At 42.2% G+C, this 17,595-nt stretch overlaps 1 protein-coding gene across 7 annotated transcripts in view; it reads left to right on the top strand.

Moving 5' to 3' along the window:
- Window positions 1-17,595, top strand: part of HECW1 (HECT, C2 and WW domain containing E3 ubiquitin protein ligase 1) — a 192,074-nt gene that overhangs the window by 62,200 nt on the left and 112,279 nt on the right. For all 7 annotated transcript variants that reach the window (XM_083706240.1, XM_083706237.1, XM_083706236.1 and 4 more), the window contains 2 exons: window positions 1,913-2,237; window positions 11,861-11,968. In XM_083706240.1, the coding sequence (XP_083562366.1) occupies window positions 1,913-2,237; window positions 11,861-11,968 (433 nt within the window). The remainder of the gene's footprint in view (window positions 1-1,912; window positions 2,238-11,860; window positions 11,969-17,595) is intronic.

Consider the following 17,595-nt stretch of genomic DNA (forward strand, 5'->3'; position numbering starts at 1 on the left):
TGATCCTGGGCACCAGTTACACAGTGGGGTTATGGGAGAGATATGCTATCACTATGCTAGCAGAACAGTGCATGCTATCCTATACATGCTTTGCCTTGTGGGAGGGGAAATATACGGTTCAGGAAGTCCCCAAATGGCAGTAAAATGGCAGACATCCCACATATCCATAGAAACATTCAAAGCCCACCAGTGAAAGACTGTGCCAGTGATACTGCCCACAGTGAGAGGGAACCACGGAACTCACAGCAGCAGTGAGAACTCACATGCAGCACATCTCCTTATCTTACAACACACAATGGGCAAAATGACACCATAGCTCCCCCATTCTACGAGCCTATCCCCTTATGCTGCTTACATGCAGCATGCAAAGAGAATGAGAGACCGTGCAACACAATGGCCCAGTAGCTGCCTGGGCATGAGACCTACAAAGAGGACACACACAGGGACCTTAGGACAAGGGTTTAAGACCCAAACAAGGAAGAAGAGTGTGTTAATAAGCACTGAGAACTATGGGACAGCCACAGATGTGTGGCCTATTGTAAACTTAAATTGGCATCTGCCCAGCTCAGTAGTGGCCAGTATGGTGTGCATTAGCAATGGAGCTGCCCTCCAAACATTGGTGCTGCCCCAGCTTACCTGGGCAGTACTGGGATGGCTCAGGGCAGTAGTGAGCTGTGCGGTGCACCAGCGGGTAGCTCTGCCAGTGTGTCCATGCAGCTCTGACCCTGCCCCAGCACTGCCTAGGTAAGCGGTAATGATGGTGGCATTGGGGGGACAGATCTGATGCACTGTCCCATCACATTGGTCACTACTGAGCCAACAACAATCATGAAATGAGAGGAACCATGGAAAGGGAGGGATGGAGTGAATCAGTTTGTTTTGAGTTTCATTGACTTGTTGGCAAAATGTGGAGGCCACATGAAACTGCATTCTCCTAGAGACTACTGAGCAGTTTGTTTGTGTGCAGTGTTTGTCCCCAAGTGCTGCTATGCAGTCGCTCCTCCACCATTTAGTTTCCTTCACATTACTGCTGTGCCACTAACTGGAATCTTTTGCTGTGGTGTGAAAACAAGCCACATGGCCGAAATATGGGGTGCCTGCTGCACATAAGCAGCTTGCTGTGGAGAGCAGCTGCAATACAAAGTAATTCCAGGCAACCTCTTTGCAAAGGAGTCTTCAAGCCTTGTTGCCCTGGCACCCATTCTGTTTCCCTCCCTCCCATCTGTGATGGTGCTTCATGGCTGCTACACAGGAGCAGATGGTGTAGAGCCAACTGTGGCAAGGTACTGTAGCTCAGCATTTGAGCGCAATAAGGATTCAGCTGATACGCTTACCTCTGGCACAGTATTAATATGGAGCACAATTTTTTTAACCATCAATATAACTGCAGCCTAGGAATACCAAACCCAGGAAAAGAGCTCAGCTGGCAAACACCAGTAATTTATATGAAGGTGACTCTGCATCACTTTGCAGAAACAGATGGTGCAGTTGGGCCAGGCAATAAAAGGAAAGATGACTGCAAAAGGAGACAGACTAAGGCATTAGTTTAGCTGCCAAAGGCTGGTTATGGGCCAAATAAAAGAATTAAATGGAATGTTATTTTGCTGATGAAAATCCTGTGTTTCATTAATTCAGATTCAAAAGAGATGGGCAATATAAGTAACAGTCTTAATTATAACCAGCTAATGACAAATGGTTACCAATTATGTAATGTAGCTATCTGCAGTGTGCATTAAGGATGTAAGCAAAATTAAGGATGTAAGCTGCATTTTGTGAGGTGGTTTCTGCTATGTTGCAGTCATGCATGGAGGTTTGGTCACCTCCTCATTTTTATTTTCTAAAATGTTGATATATTGGATTCAACAAAAAATGGATTGTACTTGTCAGTGACTCCCCTCTTTCCTTTTGACAGAATCTGTATCAGAACAGGTTCCTTGGCCTGGCTGCCATGGCATCGCCATCTAGGAACGCACAGAATCGGCGCCGGTGCAAAGAACCTCTGAGGTACAGCTACAACCCAGACCAGTTCCACAACATGGACATTGGGAATGGTCCCCATGAGGCAGTCACTATTCCACGCTCTACCAGTGACACAGACTTGGTCACCTCAGATAGCCGGTCTACACTCATGGTCAGCAGCTCCTATTATTCCATAGGACATTCGCAGGACCTTGTGATTTACTGGGATATAAAAGAAGAAGTGGATGCTGGGGATTGGATCGGCATGTATCTCATTGGTAAGTCAGTCCCAACCTTAGGATTTAAAAAAAATATTTGCAAATATGAAGTGTATCTAAAGTGGGCCAGCACAGTTTTTTGACTCACCAAGCTAAACCTACCTCACACCCCCATGTGTTTTGAACTATTCCACCCCCACACCTACCCAAACCTGCAAAACAAAGTTGGCCACAACAGGAGGTCTATTGAACTCCTGTAGGGCTCTCTTCAAACTGATGAGTGAATGACTTGTTCTAATTACCAAATAAGCATGTGTATTTGAATCCCATGGAATTCAATGGGACTTACTTAAATATGCTGTCCTTCATGCCATATTAATAGTGATTTTCTTTGAAGAACCAGTGACTAAGAGCTCAGTGATTAAGGCGGGCTTGATAAGATGGGTTCAAATGTGAAGCCAAATACATACATTATGGAAGTTTCCCCCCCAAAAAATGTTTAGGGGTACTCTCATTTTCCTACTCATACTGAAATACTGCCCCTCAATGAGGCCAAACTTAGATCCACAAAATGTTTAGGGGTATGCGTACCCCTGCGTCCCCCCCAGAAAAAAGCACTGCATTATGGTCTTTCAAGATCTGCTTCCCCACCTGTAAAATGGAAGTAAGTGTGGCCTTATAAGAATGAATTGTAAGACAAGCACACTGTGTTCAAATGCTATAAAAAGAGTTAGCAATAAAAGGCTGCGAATGCTTGCTGGGTTCCCCTGTGCCACTGCTCTTCTCTTCTTTTGCAGAAACAGCCATGTGCACTGCAATGTTCAATTCACAGTTGCTTATTTGTGACAGGGTGTTGTATCACACTCTAATGTCCACACTGAACACATCCTGGCAGTTCCTTGGGGAGGCACCAGGGAAGTGTTACCTGAGGCCTTGCCCTGTGACCTGCCAGCCCATCCAGCTTCTTTCCATCACCACCTCCTTCCTGGCTTTGACTTTCCTGGATCTCCTGTCAAGCCCTCTCTTCCTCCACAATTATAAGGAACCCTGAAGCCTCACTGTCTACAGCTGTGTCTTGTCAGGACCCACTGCAGGGAAGAGCTTGTCTTGTCTGGCTACAGGCTTGTCTCACAGCCATTCTCTACCAGCAAGGCCTGTCGACCAGCGTCCTGATCTTGCATCCATACAGGAGGGAAGCATAGGGGACAGTGGTAGGTGGTAGTCCCTGGCAGTCCTTCACAAAGTTAAAGTCAAATACTACAGTGTTTGGGATTAATCTACTTGCTTCCTGTTTCCCAAACCAGAAGTGGGGAACAGGTTCTCTTCTTCTGGAGGTCAGTGAGGTCTAGAGATCCTTCTTAGCACTTAGGCATGTAAGGAGAAAATATCTGTGGCTCCTTGTCCTAATTGGGCTAAATCATAGTAAACAGAAAGAATGAGAATAAATCCTGTGGTGTGGTAAAATGGTGGAGTTTGTTTCCTTCCTGCTAGTGCAGAGGGTTGGGTGAGGAGTTAACTCTGCAGCTGTTTTGAGAAATCTCCAGATTGCTGCTATTCCTAGGTCACTTGCTTGCCAACTTTCGGTGCCAACTTTTAAATGCCTGCTGAAAACTTTCTATTCTGCTAGGCTGGTGCAGGCATCCTTAAGAAGGCATCATTCCACAATGGTTGACTTCTCTTTTTAACTTTTGTTAATGATTTGTATTGTATGGTTTTATGGTTTTATTGCTGTAAACAGATTTGATATCTCTTTATGACATAGTGGTATACAAATATTTTTATAAATATTATAAATATCCCACATTTCCATCCACTCCTCAGTCCTCAAGGTGGCTTAATAATGCAAAAATTCAAAATCCCTTTTACATAATAGTAAGGAAAACTCTTTAAAACTAATTCCAAACAATACCTAACCAAACAAAGGCTATCAGAGACCTAGCAATGCTACAAGAATGGATTGCCAGCACTGAAAACCTCATCCTGCTTATGGGTGCTAACCTTTCTTCAACTATTATTAACTACCTTTCTTCGGATTATTTAAGAGCCTGAGTAAGTTCACATTGTAATAACTATTATTTATTCATTATTTTGATATAGTAAATTTCCAAGTCACCACGCAAGACAACCTGTAGGTGATTTACCGTACTTTTCGGTGTACAAGACAAGCTTTTTTTTACTCTAAAATAATGTTTAAAAAAGGGGGTCATCTTATACACAGATAGTGCACAGGGGGGATGGGTGATTGGTGACTGCATCAAGGGCTGCTTTGGATTGGCTGATTCTGTGATAATTTGGTGTGTGAATGGTTGTTGCGGCAAAGGCTGCTGTGGATTGGCTGCCACTGTGGCAATTGGTCATGTGATTGCCGGCTGCTGTTGGCGAGTGGGCAGGCACTTGTTGGCTTATCTGACATGAGCGATTGTCAGTGTTTGTTTGCTGGGTTTGTGATTTTCTACAATTTCCCCCAAAAGCTCTGGGCATTCCTCTCCCCAAAAAGCTCAACAATTTTGACCATCCCCCCCCTTTTCTTAAACAGTGTATAAAAATACAAAAGAGAAAAAGAAAGAGAAAGAGAAAGAAAGACTCTATAATACATGTCCAATACAAAACTATAAAAGTAAAATTATTATTCTACTACATATACATTTATTTATATATTGATATATTGTACTATATTCTTTATAAATGCATTCCAAATGTCATTATATTTGGTATACACCATATGTGTCTATAAGCTGTCTGTATTATGCAAGAGTTGTCATATCTTCTATCCATTGATTAAAGGACACCACAAATTTATCTTTCCAGTGGATGAATATCAATATTTTAGTCACAGTGAGGGTGTGAATAAAGGTGTTTTCTTGGTGCTGAAAATATTGTAAAGTGGTTGCCAGATGGGAGGAAGAGTACTAGAAGCAATTCTGGTCCCAAACTGTGTGTGTAGGGTTTAAAGATCAAAATCAGCACATTTAAATTCAGCTGAGAAACAAATCAGCAGTCGGTTTAACTCTCTAAGCACTAGTGTCTAAGCACTAAGCACTGGACAGGGGTAGTCTAAGTGGCGCCCTCCATATGTTGTCGGACTGCAACTCCCATCAGCTCTAGCCAGCATAGCTGATGACCAGGGATGGAGAGTTGTAGCCCAGCAATACCCAGAGGTGACTGCATTGACTACCACTGGCTTAGGCAAGTAACTCAGCTGCAATTTGGACCAACTGAAGTTTTCAAACTGCTTTCAAGGCAGCCAGTGCAGCACATTATAGTAGCTGAAAGCTTGCTGTCACATATTCTGTTGTTAGGAAGGATATTGTGCAAGTTGGCCCTGAGTTTATTGCAGGATAAGACACAGTATGTAAGATAAAGCATATAAAAACCAGTACCCATTGCTGTATGTGGGATGGTTGTCTCATAGAGTGCTTCCTTGCCTTGTCTTTTGTTACATGGCACCACAACCTTCTTCAAAACAGGGGGAAATGTTTGAAGTGTAGATTGCCGTTGTGATTTGTCTTTTTGTGCCTTTATCTCTGGGTCTCTGATATCAGTGTGACGCTGTCAGCATTCCTTTAGGCATCCCCAGAAGAGTTAGTGAGTCAGCCTGCAGCACATTTTCTTACTGTTAGCTGCTGCATCTACGCAAGTTTGCTCAAGAGTGAGTGTGGACTCTGGACTGACGTGTGTTAGGCTCTAAAGTCTCTTCTTACTTGAAAGAACTGAGGGATAATCAATGGCATGATATCTTGGAAATTGCAAACAATAGTGAAACTTGCCAGTTTATGTGATCCAGAGAACAAATGGAGAGTGTTTCTCATTAACTTATTGAAATCCTTCTAACAATATTGCAATATATCCTTCCCACTCCTGGTGAAATATAAGGCCTGTCTTTTTTCAATACAGGCAGGGTATAAGCAAAGTAATATTTAATATTTGTTACTATTATATTTATTATTATTAATTTATACCCTCCCTTTTCCCTGACAGGTTGCTTAAATCTAAAAACAAGCACTGCAAATAATATAGAAAAATCACTCATTAAAGTTAAACACTGAGAGAGAACAAGAAACATATATGAAATTTATTTAACACATACCAATAATCACAATAAAACAGCATGCTTAAACAGCATGCTTCATTAAAAGCAGTCAATTCCCAATAGCTTGTTGGAACAAGTTCTTCACCTGCCAGCAGAAGGACAACAGGGAGCAATCCAGTCAGGTTTCTCCAGGGCAGGATGGGAGCAGCTCCTGAGAAGACCCTCTCCTGCAACAGCACCAAATGGGCCTAGGAGGTGGTAAGACCAAGAGAAGGGCCTCCCTTGAAGATCTCAAAACCTGGGCAGGTTCCTGTGAGAGAATATGGTCTTTCAGATAGCTTGGACCTAGGCCATGTTGGCCTTTGTAGGTCATAACCAGCACTTTGAATTGTGCATGGAAACAGACCAATAGCCAGTGAAGCTGTTGTAGCAGCTGTAACCAAAAACCAGCCCCAATATTGTAGGCTAGTAACCAGCCCCAATCAACAGTTTAGCCCGTTGACGTTTCTGAGCACTTTTCAAAGGCAGCCCCATGTAGAGTGAATTACATTAAGCAGGGTGTAACTAAGGCGTGTGTCACTGTGGCCAAATCAGACATCTCAAGGAACAGGTGCAGCTGGTGAACTAACTTTAACTGCAAATGCACTCCTGGCCACCACAGAGACCTGGACATCCAAACTCAGGACTGAATTCACAAGTACACCTAAACTGCGAGCCTGTGTATTTGAGGGAGTGCTACATCATCCAGCACAGACTGAATCCCCATTCCCTGTTCTGCCTTTGTTTTATTCAAATGAGAAGATTTTGAATCTAAAGGGAAAGGGCTAAGCAATTATTCTGCTTTGCCATAATGCTCAAAATAGTAGCTAGTTCTGTTGCTAGTTCTGTTCTGCCCAAATTCCAGCTGTTGTTTTAAGTTCCACTCTACCTAAATGTACTCAGATAATTTAACTTGGGTCACAAAGGCCTTTACATGAAGTCCAGAACATAGGCTATCCTTTCATTGCCTGAGTCCTTGATTGCATGTGAGGGTAATATTGCACAGTGCTTATTGATATACATTAGGCTTTCTTCTTCACTTTCCTTCTGGGAAAACCAAAACATTTTAAAAAGTTGTCTGATAAAAGTTCATTATGCACAAAACCTCTAGGGTCCAATTTCTAGGCTGTATTTGTTCTTCTTCTTTATTATTCAACCATTTCTTTTAAGTTTATATCAAAAATATTTTTGACCTAATTAGCTGAAACTCTGCTTTAAAAGCCACATGCTTCTTTCTTTTCTCTTTTGCCTTTAATTTTATTTCCCCTCCTAAAAGGCAAAAAAATCTCTAATGCTATGTGTAATTCCAGCAAGACTCTAATTAGTGAAGTTTCTCTCAATATACTTCGGAGTTTATCCTGACTTTCTGACTGCTTTAGTTTATTCCTTGCACGAGGATTTGGTTCCAAGTCCATTGATTCACAATCAAAGCACATGAAAAACGAATAGCTTTGGACCAAGCTGCATGTCTTGTGTGTAGGGGTACAGCATATACTGTCCTATAGCTCTGGTATATAACTGCGATTTTTGACTAGCCTTCCCACATGAACATGCCTGCCATAGAACAGCTGTGCATTTCAGAGGATCTCGGAAGTATGCTCGGAAGTGCATCTTCGGCTCACATGCAGGATAGCCAGACCTATTGGGCTTGCCACTCTTCCACTTGAACTGAGAGTGGGCACTGGAACGTATCCAGCGTCCTCAGTATGGCTGCCCATTGTAGGAGAAGGTTGGTTGTGATTAGGGGAGGCCCATCCCGTTTCTCCGCCTGAGGCAAAACGGGAAAGCCTTACTCACTGGGGTTGCATAGCTGCAGCTTTTGGGTTCCAGCAAGATCTCACAAGAAGCTGGAAGCTACTTCTCCAGCGTTGGAATGGGGTGGGTGGCACCCACAGCAACTCCAGAGAAGTTAGAAGAAGCAGTGATGATGGCAAGATCTCACAAGAGCTCACTGGAAGCTGCTGTCACCGCTTCTCCTTGTTTGTCCAGTGGCAGGGGTGGGCTGCCCCTTGGGATTTCGCCTCTGTCCGCTTCGTGGTGGGCCAACCTTGGTTCTGGTACTCAGCCTAGCCCCTTTCATGCATGAATCATGTCAAGGGACATAATGTGATTTCTGGGAAGTTGGGCTGCACTCTTGGCCACAGCCCTGGGCATCAGGCATGCTTTTGGCCCCCACCCTCAGACAACCATAGGTTGTCATGGTCTGTCTGCGGTGAAGAAGTCTGGAAGCAGCTAGTTGTGCACAGGCTTCTATGCAGTTGGTGCTCTTGTGCCTTGCTCCCTTCTAAATGTACAACGCTGCCTTCATGCAGGGGGTTACTGACTTTTATAGAAGTTTGTCTGCTATTAGTAATTTTCTCACTGAGTTACTCCTGAGTTTCTCTGAAACACAGTTTGAAAACTACTGATGTGTCGCATTACCTTCATTCCTTATGCCTGTGTTCAGGCTCCATATAGATAAAGCATACATATAGCTAAAGATTTGTGGGATGTTTTTGGCTTATTGGCTTATGATTGGGAGTAGAAAAATTAATGTACCTCAGCCCAGAAAAGAGTGGGAATAGCACATGGCTGGGCACACAATCTTGGAGGGTTGACTGTGGAGTGGCATATGAAGTGTTACTAGAAGCTGGGTCTGATCCTTTCCATCACCATATAACAGATAAGTGAAGGCTTTGCTTGTTATTGTTATTTGCATAGTAATGATGATGATGATAGACCACTTAATTGGCAAAGTGACTTTTAAGTGATTTATGAATTTAAACACACATAATTAAAATATGCCATAAAACATTCAGTAAAAAGGTTGAAACAAACACCCACAGTGTTTAAATAAACATAAAAATAAGTTAAAGACAAGGACCCTTGGATGCTTAGGTCCAGTCAAACTTGACTATGGGGTGCAGCGCTCATCTTGCTTCAGGCTGAGGGAGCCAGCGTTTGTTCACAGGCAGCTTTCTGGGTCATGTGGCCATCATGACTAAACTGCTTCTGGCACAATGGAACACCATGACAAGTGCCAGAGCGCACAGAAACGCCATTTACCTTCCAGCCATAGTGGTACCTATTTATCTACTTGCATTGGTATGCTTTCAGACTGCTAGGTTGGCAGGAGCTGGGACAGAGCAACGGGAGCTAACCCCTTCATGTGGATTCAAACCATCAACCTTCTGATTGGTAAGCCCCCAGAGGCTCAGTGGTTTAGACCAGAGCGCCACCTGCTCCCACAAGTGTTTAAGTAAACACATGTGCAATAAAGCATACCCAGAAGATCCAAATGTGGAAACCTTTTGTCTGCATATAATTCTGCTCTGGACTGGAGCATTAGGGCATCTATTTCCAAAGACTGCGCGCATAATCATTGAAGGCCTCCAGCTGCTTCATTCAATCAAAAAGAACTCAAGGTCAGAACCAGGGGGCACCTTTTTGCTTCCTGTGCAAAACAAGTCAGAAGCTGGCACGACACATGTCAGTTCATCTTAACTTGTCAAGCTGGCAACACTGATCTGTGTAGCCAGGATTGCTTAATTCATGTGTACACTTTCAACACTGGTGCCTATTCAACAGTTTGTGTGTGAGGGATTGTGGCTGATATGAGTGAAATGATATGATATATGATATGATTTTCACATGCATCAAAGCTGTGAAGTTTGCTACAAATGCACTTATTTGTTTGTTTGTTTGTTTGCTTATTTTAAAATAGGTTTTCAAACGCTGGACAAATGGAGGGGTGTACCAAAGATGCTCCTCACTGGGGATCAGTTTGGTCTGGGGCTACATTTTCTGGCTACGTTCTCATTTAAAAATAAAGAGAAAGAGCAGACTGAATTATGAGTCATCATTGGTGGTGGGATAAAGTCACTCTCTTAAGTTATTGTTGATAGGAAAGATAACAGCATGAACTCTTCTTGGACAAACTGAATTTTGCACCCTTCAGCCTTTATGCATTTATTCAAAAAGACAATCCTTAGTAAGGGAAAGCAATTGGCAAGCAAAGTGAAGCTTAACTCCCAGTCTTAGGGACTCACGTGCCCTTCCTTAGTAAATCATGAGCCAGTGAGTAGCTGAAGTGCATGATAGGCAAAAGGTTCTTCCAAAGTCTCTGTCAGTGTTTATACTGGAGAAAAGCAGATTGTAAAAAGCTCTTGGTGCTTTTGGCTCAGTTAGATCTAATGCCATTGACTATTTTGCCTTCCTCATCATCCTCAGCACCATATTTTAGTTGCTAGACTAGAAGCAGCTATGGTGCACAATATGTGACCTTGTGCCGGCCATCCTCTCTCTGCCTAATCAATCTCAATTAAAATGTCCTAAGGCCCATGGAGGAAGAGTGGAATAGAAACATTAATTAATGATCTATGATTGCCACCACCCTCAGAAGTTCATGCTTCACATTCCCCCAAACCAGTTAATTGTTTTCTTGCCAGAGGAAGGATAAAAGTGTGGTGTTGTATGTTCATTATTACATCTTTGTAGAGGTTAGCATTTACTAAAAGATTAGAAAACCATCAGAGATAGAAATTTTCTCTTCAAAAATTATTTTGTGTGGGCAAGATTCAATACCTGTCTTGCCAACACTAGCTCTGGAAATATGGCAGGTTTAAAGTTCACTGGAGCATATGTCTGCTATATAGCAAAATGATAGTTGCTGGTTGTTCTGAGGGAACTCCCAGCTTCCCTTGGGGGCAGAACCTTGTTCATCATGTAGCTTTCCTGAAATCAATGGAACAATCTGTGGAGAGTGTTAAAACTCTTGAGGAGAGTGTTAAAACTTTAGATAATTGACTGGAATGTAATGGGGACCACAAAGTTGTTGTTGTTGTTGTTGTTGTTGTTGTTGTCGTCCTCCTCCTCCTCCTCCTCCTCCTTCTTCTTCTAGTATACCACCCTTTATCCAAATATCTCAGGGTGGTTCACAGCATAAAAATACAAGATAAAACCACAAAAACAAAAATAAACAATAAAACAATAAAAAAACAAAAAACAAAACAAAACAATAAAAACAACAAAAAACAAAACAAAACAAACCCAAAACAATAAAAACAACAACAAAACTACACAATCTCCCACAATGGAGAAAGGGAACCTGTGCTTCTACAGAGGGATGCTGTGGACCCAAACAAGTTAAAAGATCCTGAGATCTTTTTACATTGTTACAAACAGAAGATAAGGAAGTAAATCTGTTTTTTTCTTGATTGCACAGCTTCATACCATAGCTGATGGCTCACATGATGGCATACTCCACATGGGCCTTGTTCATCCAACACGATAAACCAAACTACACAAATGTGCAGATACCTGGAGAGGAGCTTGCAATCACTTTACTTTTCCCAGGTATATTTTGGTTTACCATGTTATGCAAACCAGGCCATGGAAAACTATTGCACCAGGGTTAGGAAAAGGCTAGGCTAGACCCCTTTACTCTGCTGTCTACATTTATATGTGGAAGGTTTGGGGCTTTTTTTAAAAAATGGAGGAGTATCATGGAGGGTTTGCTGGTGAGAGATAGGACACTTTCCTGCCTTTCAGTGATAAATTATATAAAAAAAGAAGCTTTGTTTTCAGTCCTTTCCTTTGCTCTGATTTCACTGGCTCTCTTTTGTTAATTTTGCAGATGAGGTTTTGTCTGAAAATTTCCTAGACTACAAAAATCGTGGGGTAAATGGCTCTCACCGAGGTCAGATTATCTGGAAGATTGATGCCAGCTCTTACTTCGTAGAACGTAAGTATTTCATAGTCCAATTACATCACACTTCAGTGAAAACAGGAAGAGCTGAGCTCCCACACTACCATGGGTGTTTTTGGGGAAATTTAATGTGTGTGGCAAAGAAAAATGATCAATTGCTTGTCCAGAAACTATACTTCATGAATAACAGAAGCTGCTACTGAAAGGATGCAGTGGGTGAAATTGCATCTATAACTCTGTATATGTTGGTGTTATTAAGCACGAACATCTCATAACATGAGAGGGTTTCAGAACAGGTGCTAAATACTTCTGCGTTTTTCAAGTTCATTTATATTTATTTAACATCAAAATTATTAAATCTGCTGGAGCTTTTATTCTTGTTTTAGTATTCTGAATGACCATTTCCAAGGCAATCTCAGGAAAGTATTTTTTTAAAGGGAATTAATTCCATATTGCATTGGCTGAGCTCACTGCATAACATACCGTTGATGCTCAATAAACTATGTGCTTGGGTTGTGAAAAATTATGTGCTCAAGCATAGTAAAGGTGAATCTTTCATTGTTGCGTCCATGCCTGATGGCGTCATACTTAACACGTGTTGCATGTGCTGCTGTAAGGCGTTCAAAATGTAGATTAAAAAAGGCACTCCAAACAGGTTGTGTGACAACTGGCTGCAAAGGAAAACGAAACATTGTTAAAACAAAGCACTGCTTGATAGGAAGTTAACTGGGATAACTGGAACAATTTTCTGGCAGACTTAAGGAAGGTTACTTTAAACCATTTGTGAACAACCTGTGACAGAGGTTTTGAATATTTAAAACTGTGGTTTCAAAATGGATTACAGATTACTGTGGTGTCCTTGGAAACTTATTGGGGGTTCCTCTATGAGAAAGTCTGCTGTGAAGGACAAGTTTCTTAGAAAGATTGATTTCTTGCCTCTACTACAATGGTGCCTCGCAAGACGAAAATAATCCGTTCCGCGAGTCTCTTCGTCGAGCGGTTTTTTCATCTTGCAAAGCAACTCTATTAGCGGCTTAGCGGATTAGTGCTATTAGCGGCTTAGCGGCTATTAAAGGCTTAGCGGCTTAAGCGGCTAAAGGGCTATTAGCGGCTTAGCGGCTTAGAAAAGGAGGGGTGCGAAAAAAATCGCAAGACTCGCCAGACGTTTTCGCCTTGCAAAGCAAGCCCATAGGGAAATTTGTCTTCCAAAGCGCATCAAAAAACGGAAAACCCTTTTGTCTAGCGGATTTTTCGTCTTGCGAGGCATTCGTCTTGCGGGGCACCACTGTACTAGTCTTCCTCTGCAAGGGTCAGGACCAACAAGCTCTATGTACAAAGTGTGTCAACCAAAAAAATCCTCAGAATTATTGGCAGCATGCAGGGTTTTGATGGCTGACATGCAAAGCTTCCTTGGTAGACAATGGAAAATAGATTCCGTTCACTGGCCTAAGCTAAATAGTTTCACAGATTATGGACTATAAGAACCGAGTTGCAATGTGCCAGAAACTCCAGTGAGATTTCTGTACCAGTTCTGTCTGCTTCTAACACAGCTGTATTCTAGTCAGGGTGGGGCAGCCACACAGCAGGAGGTATCTGACTTAGGGGTGTCTGATTAGGGTGTGTCATTTTAGGGTACAAAACTTAATTTTTGCACATTTCTTTAGTGAGGGGTCTTAAAAATGTGTTTTTGGGTGTCAGGAATTCAAATCTGCTTTTATTTTTGTAATTGGACAAAAATTTAGCTTGGAAGCCTACACATTTGACAAAGAAGCACATAAACTGCGTTTAAAAACCAAAGAATTTTAACTTTGCCTTCTGAAAATGTCAGGTAATAATAAAACGAAAGGCCTGTATTTAAAAACTGTGGGAATGTTGAGGGTAGTAAGAGAAGATATATTGATTTGTAAGATTTGTAGAAATTACACACACAAAATTGCACAAACAAATGTGTGAATTGGGATAAAATCACACCACAATGTTAATAAAGGACTTGGGGGAAATTGCGAGCTGATGTGGAAATCTGGAGATTGGAAAAAAAATGAGAAAGTGAAATTGACAGATTCACCCATCCCTAACTTGCATGGTAGAAGAGGCATTATCAAGTTGCAAAGTGATACAGATATGAAAGCTCCGGACTTTGGATGAACTAGGTTTTCTTTTTTGTTTACTCAGATATTCTCTTCTGTAATTGATTGTTAATTCAGTTAACTCTAAGGGGAGTTCTGCCATATGCTTTTCTTTCATCATATTACCAGTATGATTTCATTATCCACGTACTTTCTTAAATGAACCTCTCCTCTTTTTTTGTATGGAGCATGCTCTTCTGGATTCAGAATCTGCTTCCAAGCAGCCTCTAATTCTTACTCAGGACAGCAAGTCCTTCCATATTGTCACTTGGGGAGTGGTGCACTCGTATGGTACAGGTGGGGCTCTTTGGTCTGTGTTTATTATGCCCCCCCCCCAATTTATTGGGATAAAATCCGTTCTATAGCCATAGCCTTTTGAGATTTTGTACCATCTTTGTCTTTCTAACAGATAGTCTCTGCCTCCAGGCAGCTCCACAAAAGGCAGAAACTCCAAAGCATAGCTTTCATAGAATTGTACAGTTGGAATGGACCACAAGGGTCTTCTAGTCCAACCCGCTACAATGCAGGAATCTTTTGCCCAATGTGGGGCTCAAACCCATGACCCTGAGATGAAGAGTATCATGCTCTACTGACTGAGTTATTCCAGGTCATAAATAGTTAAATTTCCCTGCTAGGAGAAGCGACACCTGTTGAGCATGTGCTATCAAGAAACAGAAGGTGGTAGGCCTCTTTGTTTTCTCTAACCAGTGTGGTGTAGTGGTTAAGAGCAGTGGACTGGTGAACCGGGTTTGCTTCCCCACTCCTCCACCTGCAGCTGCTGGGTGACCTTGGGCCAGTCACACTTCTTTGAAGTCCCTCAGCCCCCCTCACCTTACAGAGTGTTTGTTGTGGGGGAGGAAGGGAAAGGAGGTTGTTAGCTGCTTTGAGACTCCTTAAAGGTAAAGTTAAAGGTACTCCTGACCACTAGGTCTAGTCACAGACGACTCTGGGGTTGTGCACTCATCTAACTCTATAGGCCGAGGGAGCCAGCGTTTGTCCGCAGGCAGCTTCCGGGTCATGTGGCCAGCATGACTAAGCCACTTCTGGTGAACCAGAGCAGCGCACGGAAACGCCGTTTACCTTCCCGCTGGAGCGGTACCTATTCATCTACTTGCACTTTGACATGCTTTCAAACTGCTAGGTGGGCAGGAGCTGGGACCAAATAACGGGAGCTCACCCTGTCGTGGGGATTCGAACTGCTGACCTTCCAGTCGGCAAGCCCTAGGCTCTGTGGTTTAACCCACAGCTCCACGCATGTCCCTTGAGACTCCTTATGGTAGTGATAAAGCGGGACATCAAATCCAAACTCCTCCTCCTCTAACTGTATTCATGGTTCCTCTTGCCCCAACACCCAGTGTGGATTCCAGTGTAGATGTGGCTATCTTGGATTCCACTAGGACTGTGAAATACAGCATTCCCAACATAAAGGAAGCCTGCAATATTTGCATATCTTGCAGTCATGGCCTTGATTATCCATGTGGCAGTGTGGACTTGTAAGTAGGGATGCTTGAGGATTTCAGGCTTTGTGAATAAAACGATCCATTCTTCTCAAATTAACGCATAGTTAGGAAATCCACCGGATTTTGCACTGATTTGAATGGTGCAAGGCAATTTTTGGCTCTTGTAACATCTCAGAATACTACATTGGAATTGAAGAAAGTGTATATCTTTGAATGTGCCTTGTAAATACGTATTTTGAAAGGATTAATGTCAATTTGCAAGATTAATGTTAATACAAGAATGGAGTGGAATGGAATTATGGGTAAAAACATGCAAATGTTATATGAATCAGAAACAGAGTTGTTCATCCTTTGTATACTGTGGGGAGATTTATTAATCAGATACTTAGTGAACAGTGATACTCTGCCTGATCTATTCAGATCATAATGAAAATTCCACCAGCTGTTACATATGATACTTGAAAATAATTATTTTATTCAAATTATACTATTTTCCATACTGGATTTACTGATAATTTACGGCAATGCAAATAAGTAGGAGAACTGAGCCCACTGTCTTCCAAAGAACAAAAGACTTGAGAGTAAGAAAGTTTGTGCTGTGTTTCAGTTGAGCTTTTAATAATCCATGAGTCGCATTTCCCTAGGTGTCAGGAAACAGGCAGCTGAAGGGCCAGGGCCGGGCATGCTGGGAATTTTAAACTGCATATTTCTTTTAAGGTAATTCAACTTCTTCCACTCATGGGAAAGTATAAGAATTTGGAATTACCCCTTCTCTCTTTTGTACAACCATGACTTAGGCAGAGTGGGATAAAGATTCACAACATCTAAGAATACGGAAAATATATGCTTTCAAAGCATTTTCTTAAAAAATGCTGGCTTGAAAGTTTGAGCATGCATACTTTGTGACTGAGTTAGAAGGCCATGAAAAATGGGTTAATAAAGGGATCCTTGACAGTTGCAAACTCTTCCCCAATTACTTACTTACTCTGGATGCCATTATGATGTTCAGTTGAATTCAAACTTTTGTGGTAGCCGGGAAATTTCATAAAGCACTTTTGAAAAATAGACATTGAAAATTCCACTTTAAACTATGCAATGGCTTCAGATGGACTTGGAATTAACCTTATTTGCTGTGAAACTATATGAAGCTAACTTCTTCAGGCCTGGGGCCATATTCCCCCATGAGCTATTGGTGGGCAGGGGCAGAGGTAAAAGTGGATAAAGCAACAGTCATGGACTCCTACCTGTGTACAGTAGGCTGCATCCCAGCCACACAAAGGTTAGAGGCTACCACAGATACACACACCTCTCTCCATCTTCCATCCAGGCAAACAAGAGATATTATCCCATTTCAGTGACGCATTCCAATGGAGAGTCAGACTTACGATGAAGGTGCTAGTCAACAATCTCCAGATCAGAGATTGTTACTTGGTTGATGAATGAATAGATGCAGCTTCCATGGTTACGGTGAGCTTTCATCTGCTTATGCCAGGACATTAATTTGATTCATTCAGTTTCTCATGGAGCTTTCCACCAGCTGGTAATTTCTATGTGGGAGGAAAAAATATGCTGTAGAAGAGTTCTATTTTCTGCTGTCTAATTAGTGCTAATAGGAGTTACACCAGTACAACGTCACCACACTATTCTCACACTCTTCAAATGCAATGTTCTGGGAACAAACGAAACACAACATTTCATGGAAACCAATAGTGTGATAATTACAGTACAGTGGTACCTCCGGTTACATACGCTTCAGGTTACATATGCTTCAGGTTACAGACTCCGCTAACCCAGAAATAGTACCTCAGGTTAAGAACTTCGCTTCAGGATGAGAACAGAAATTGGGCAGCAGCGGCGCGGCAGCAGCAGCGGGAGGCCCCATTAACTAAAATGGTGCTTCAAATTAAGAACAGTTTCAGGTTAAGAATGGACCTCCGGAACGAATTAAGTACTTAACCCGAGGTACCACTGTAGAGGCTTGTATGTATTTGGGTCACTTGGTTCCTGTCTTGAATAATGTGGTTTCTCTTTAACCTATGGTGGATGTGTACAGAGGACTTCCAAACCATCTAGAAGT

This window comes from Podarcis gaigeae (genome assembly GCF_964106915.1).
Source record: "Podarcis gaigeae genome assembly, chromosome: 12".
Lineage (NCBI taxonomy): Eukaryota > Metazoa > Chordata > Lepidosauria > Squamata > Lacertidae > Podarcis > Podarcis gaigeae.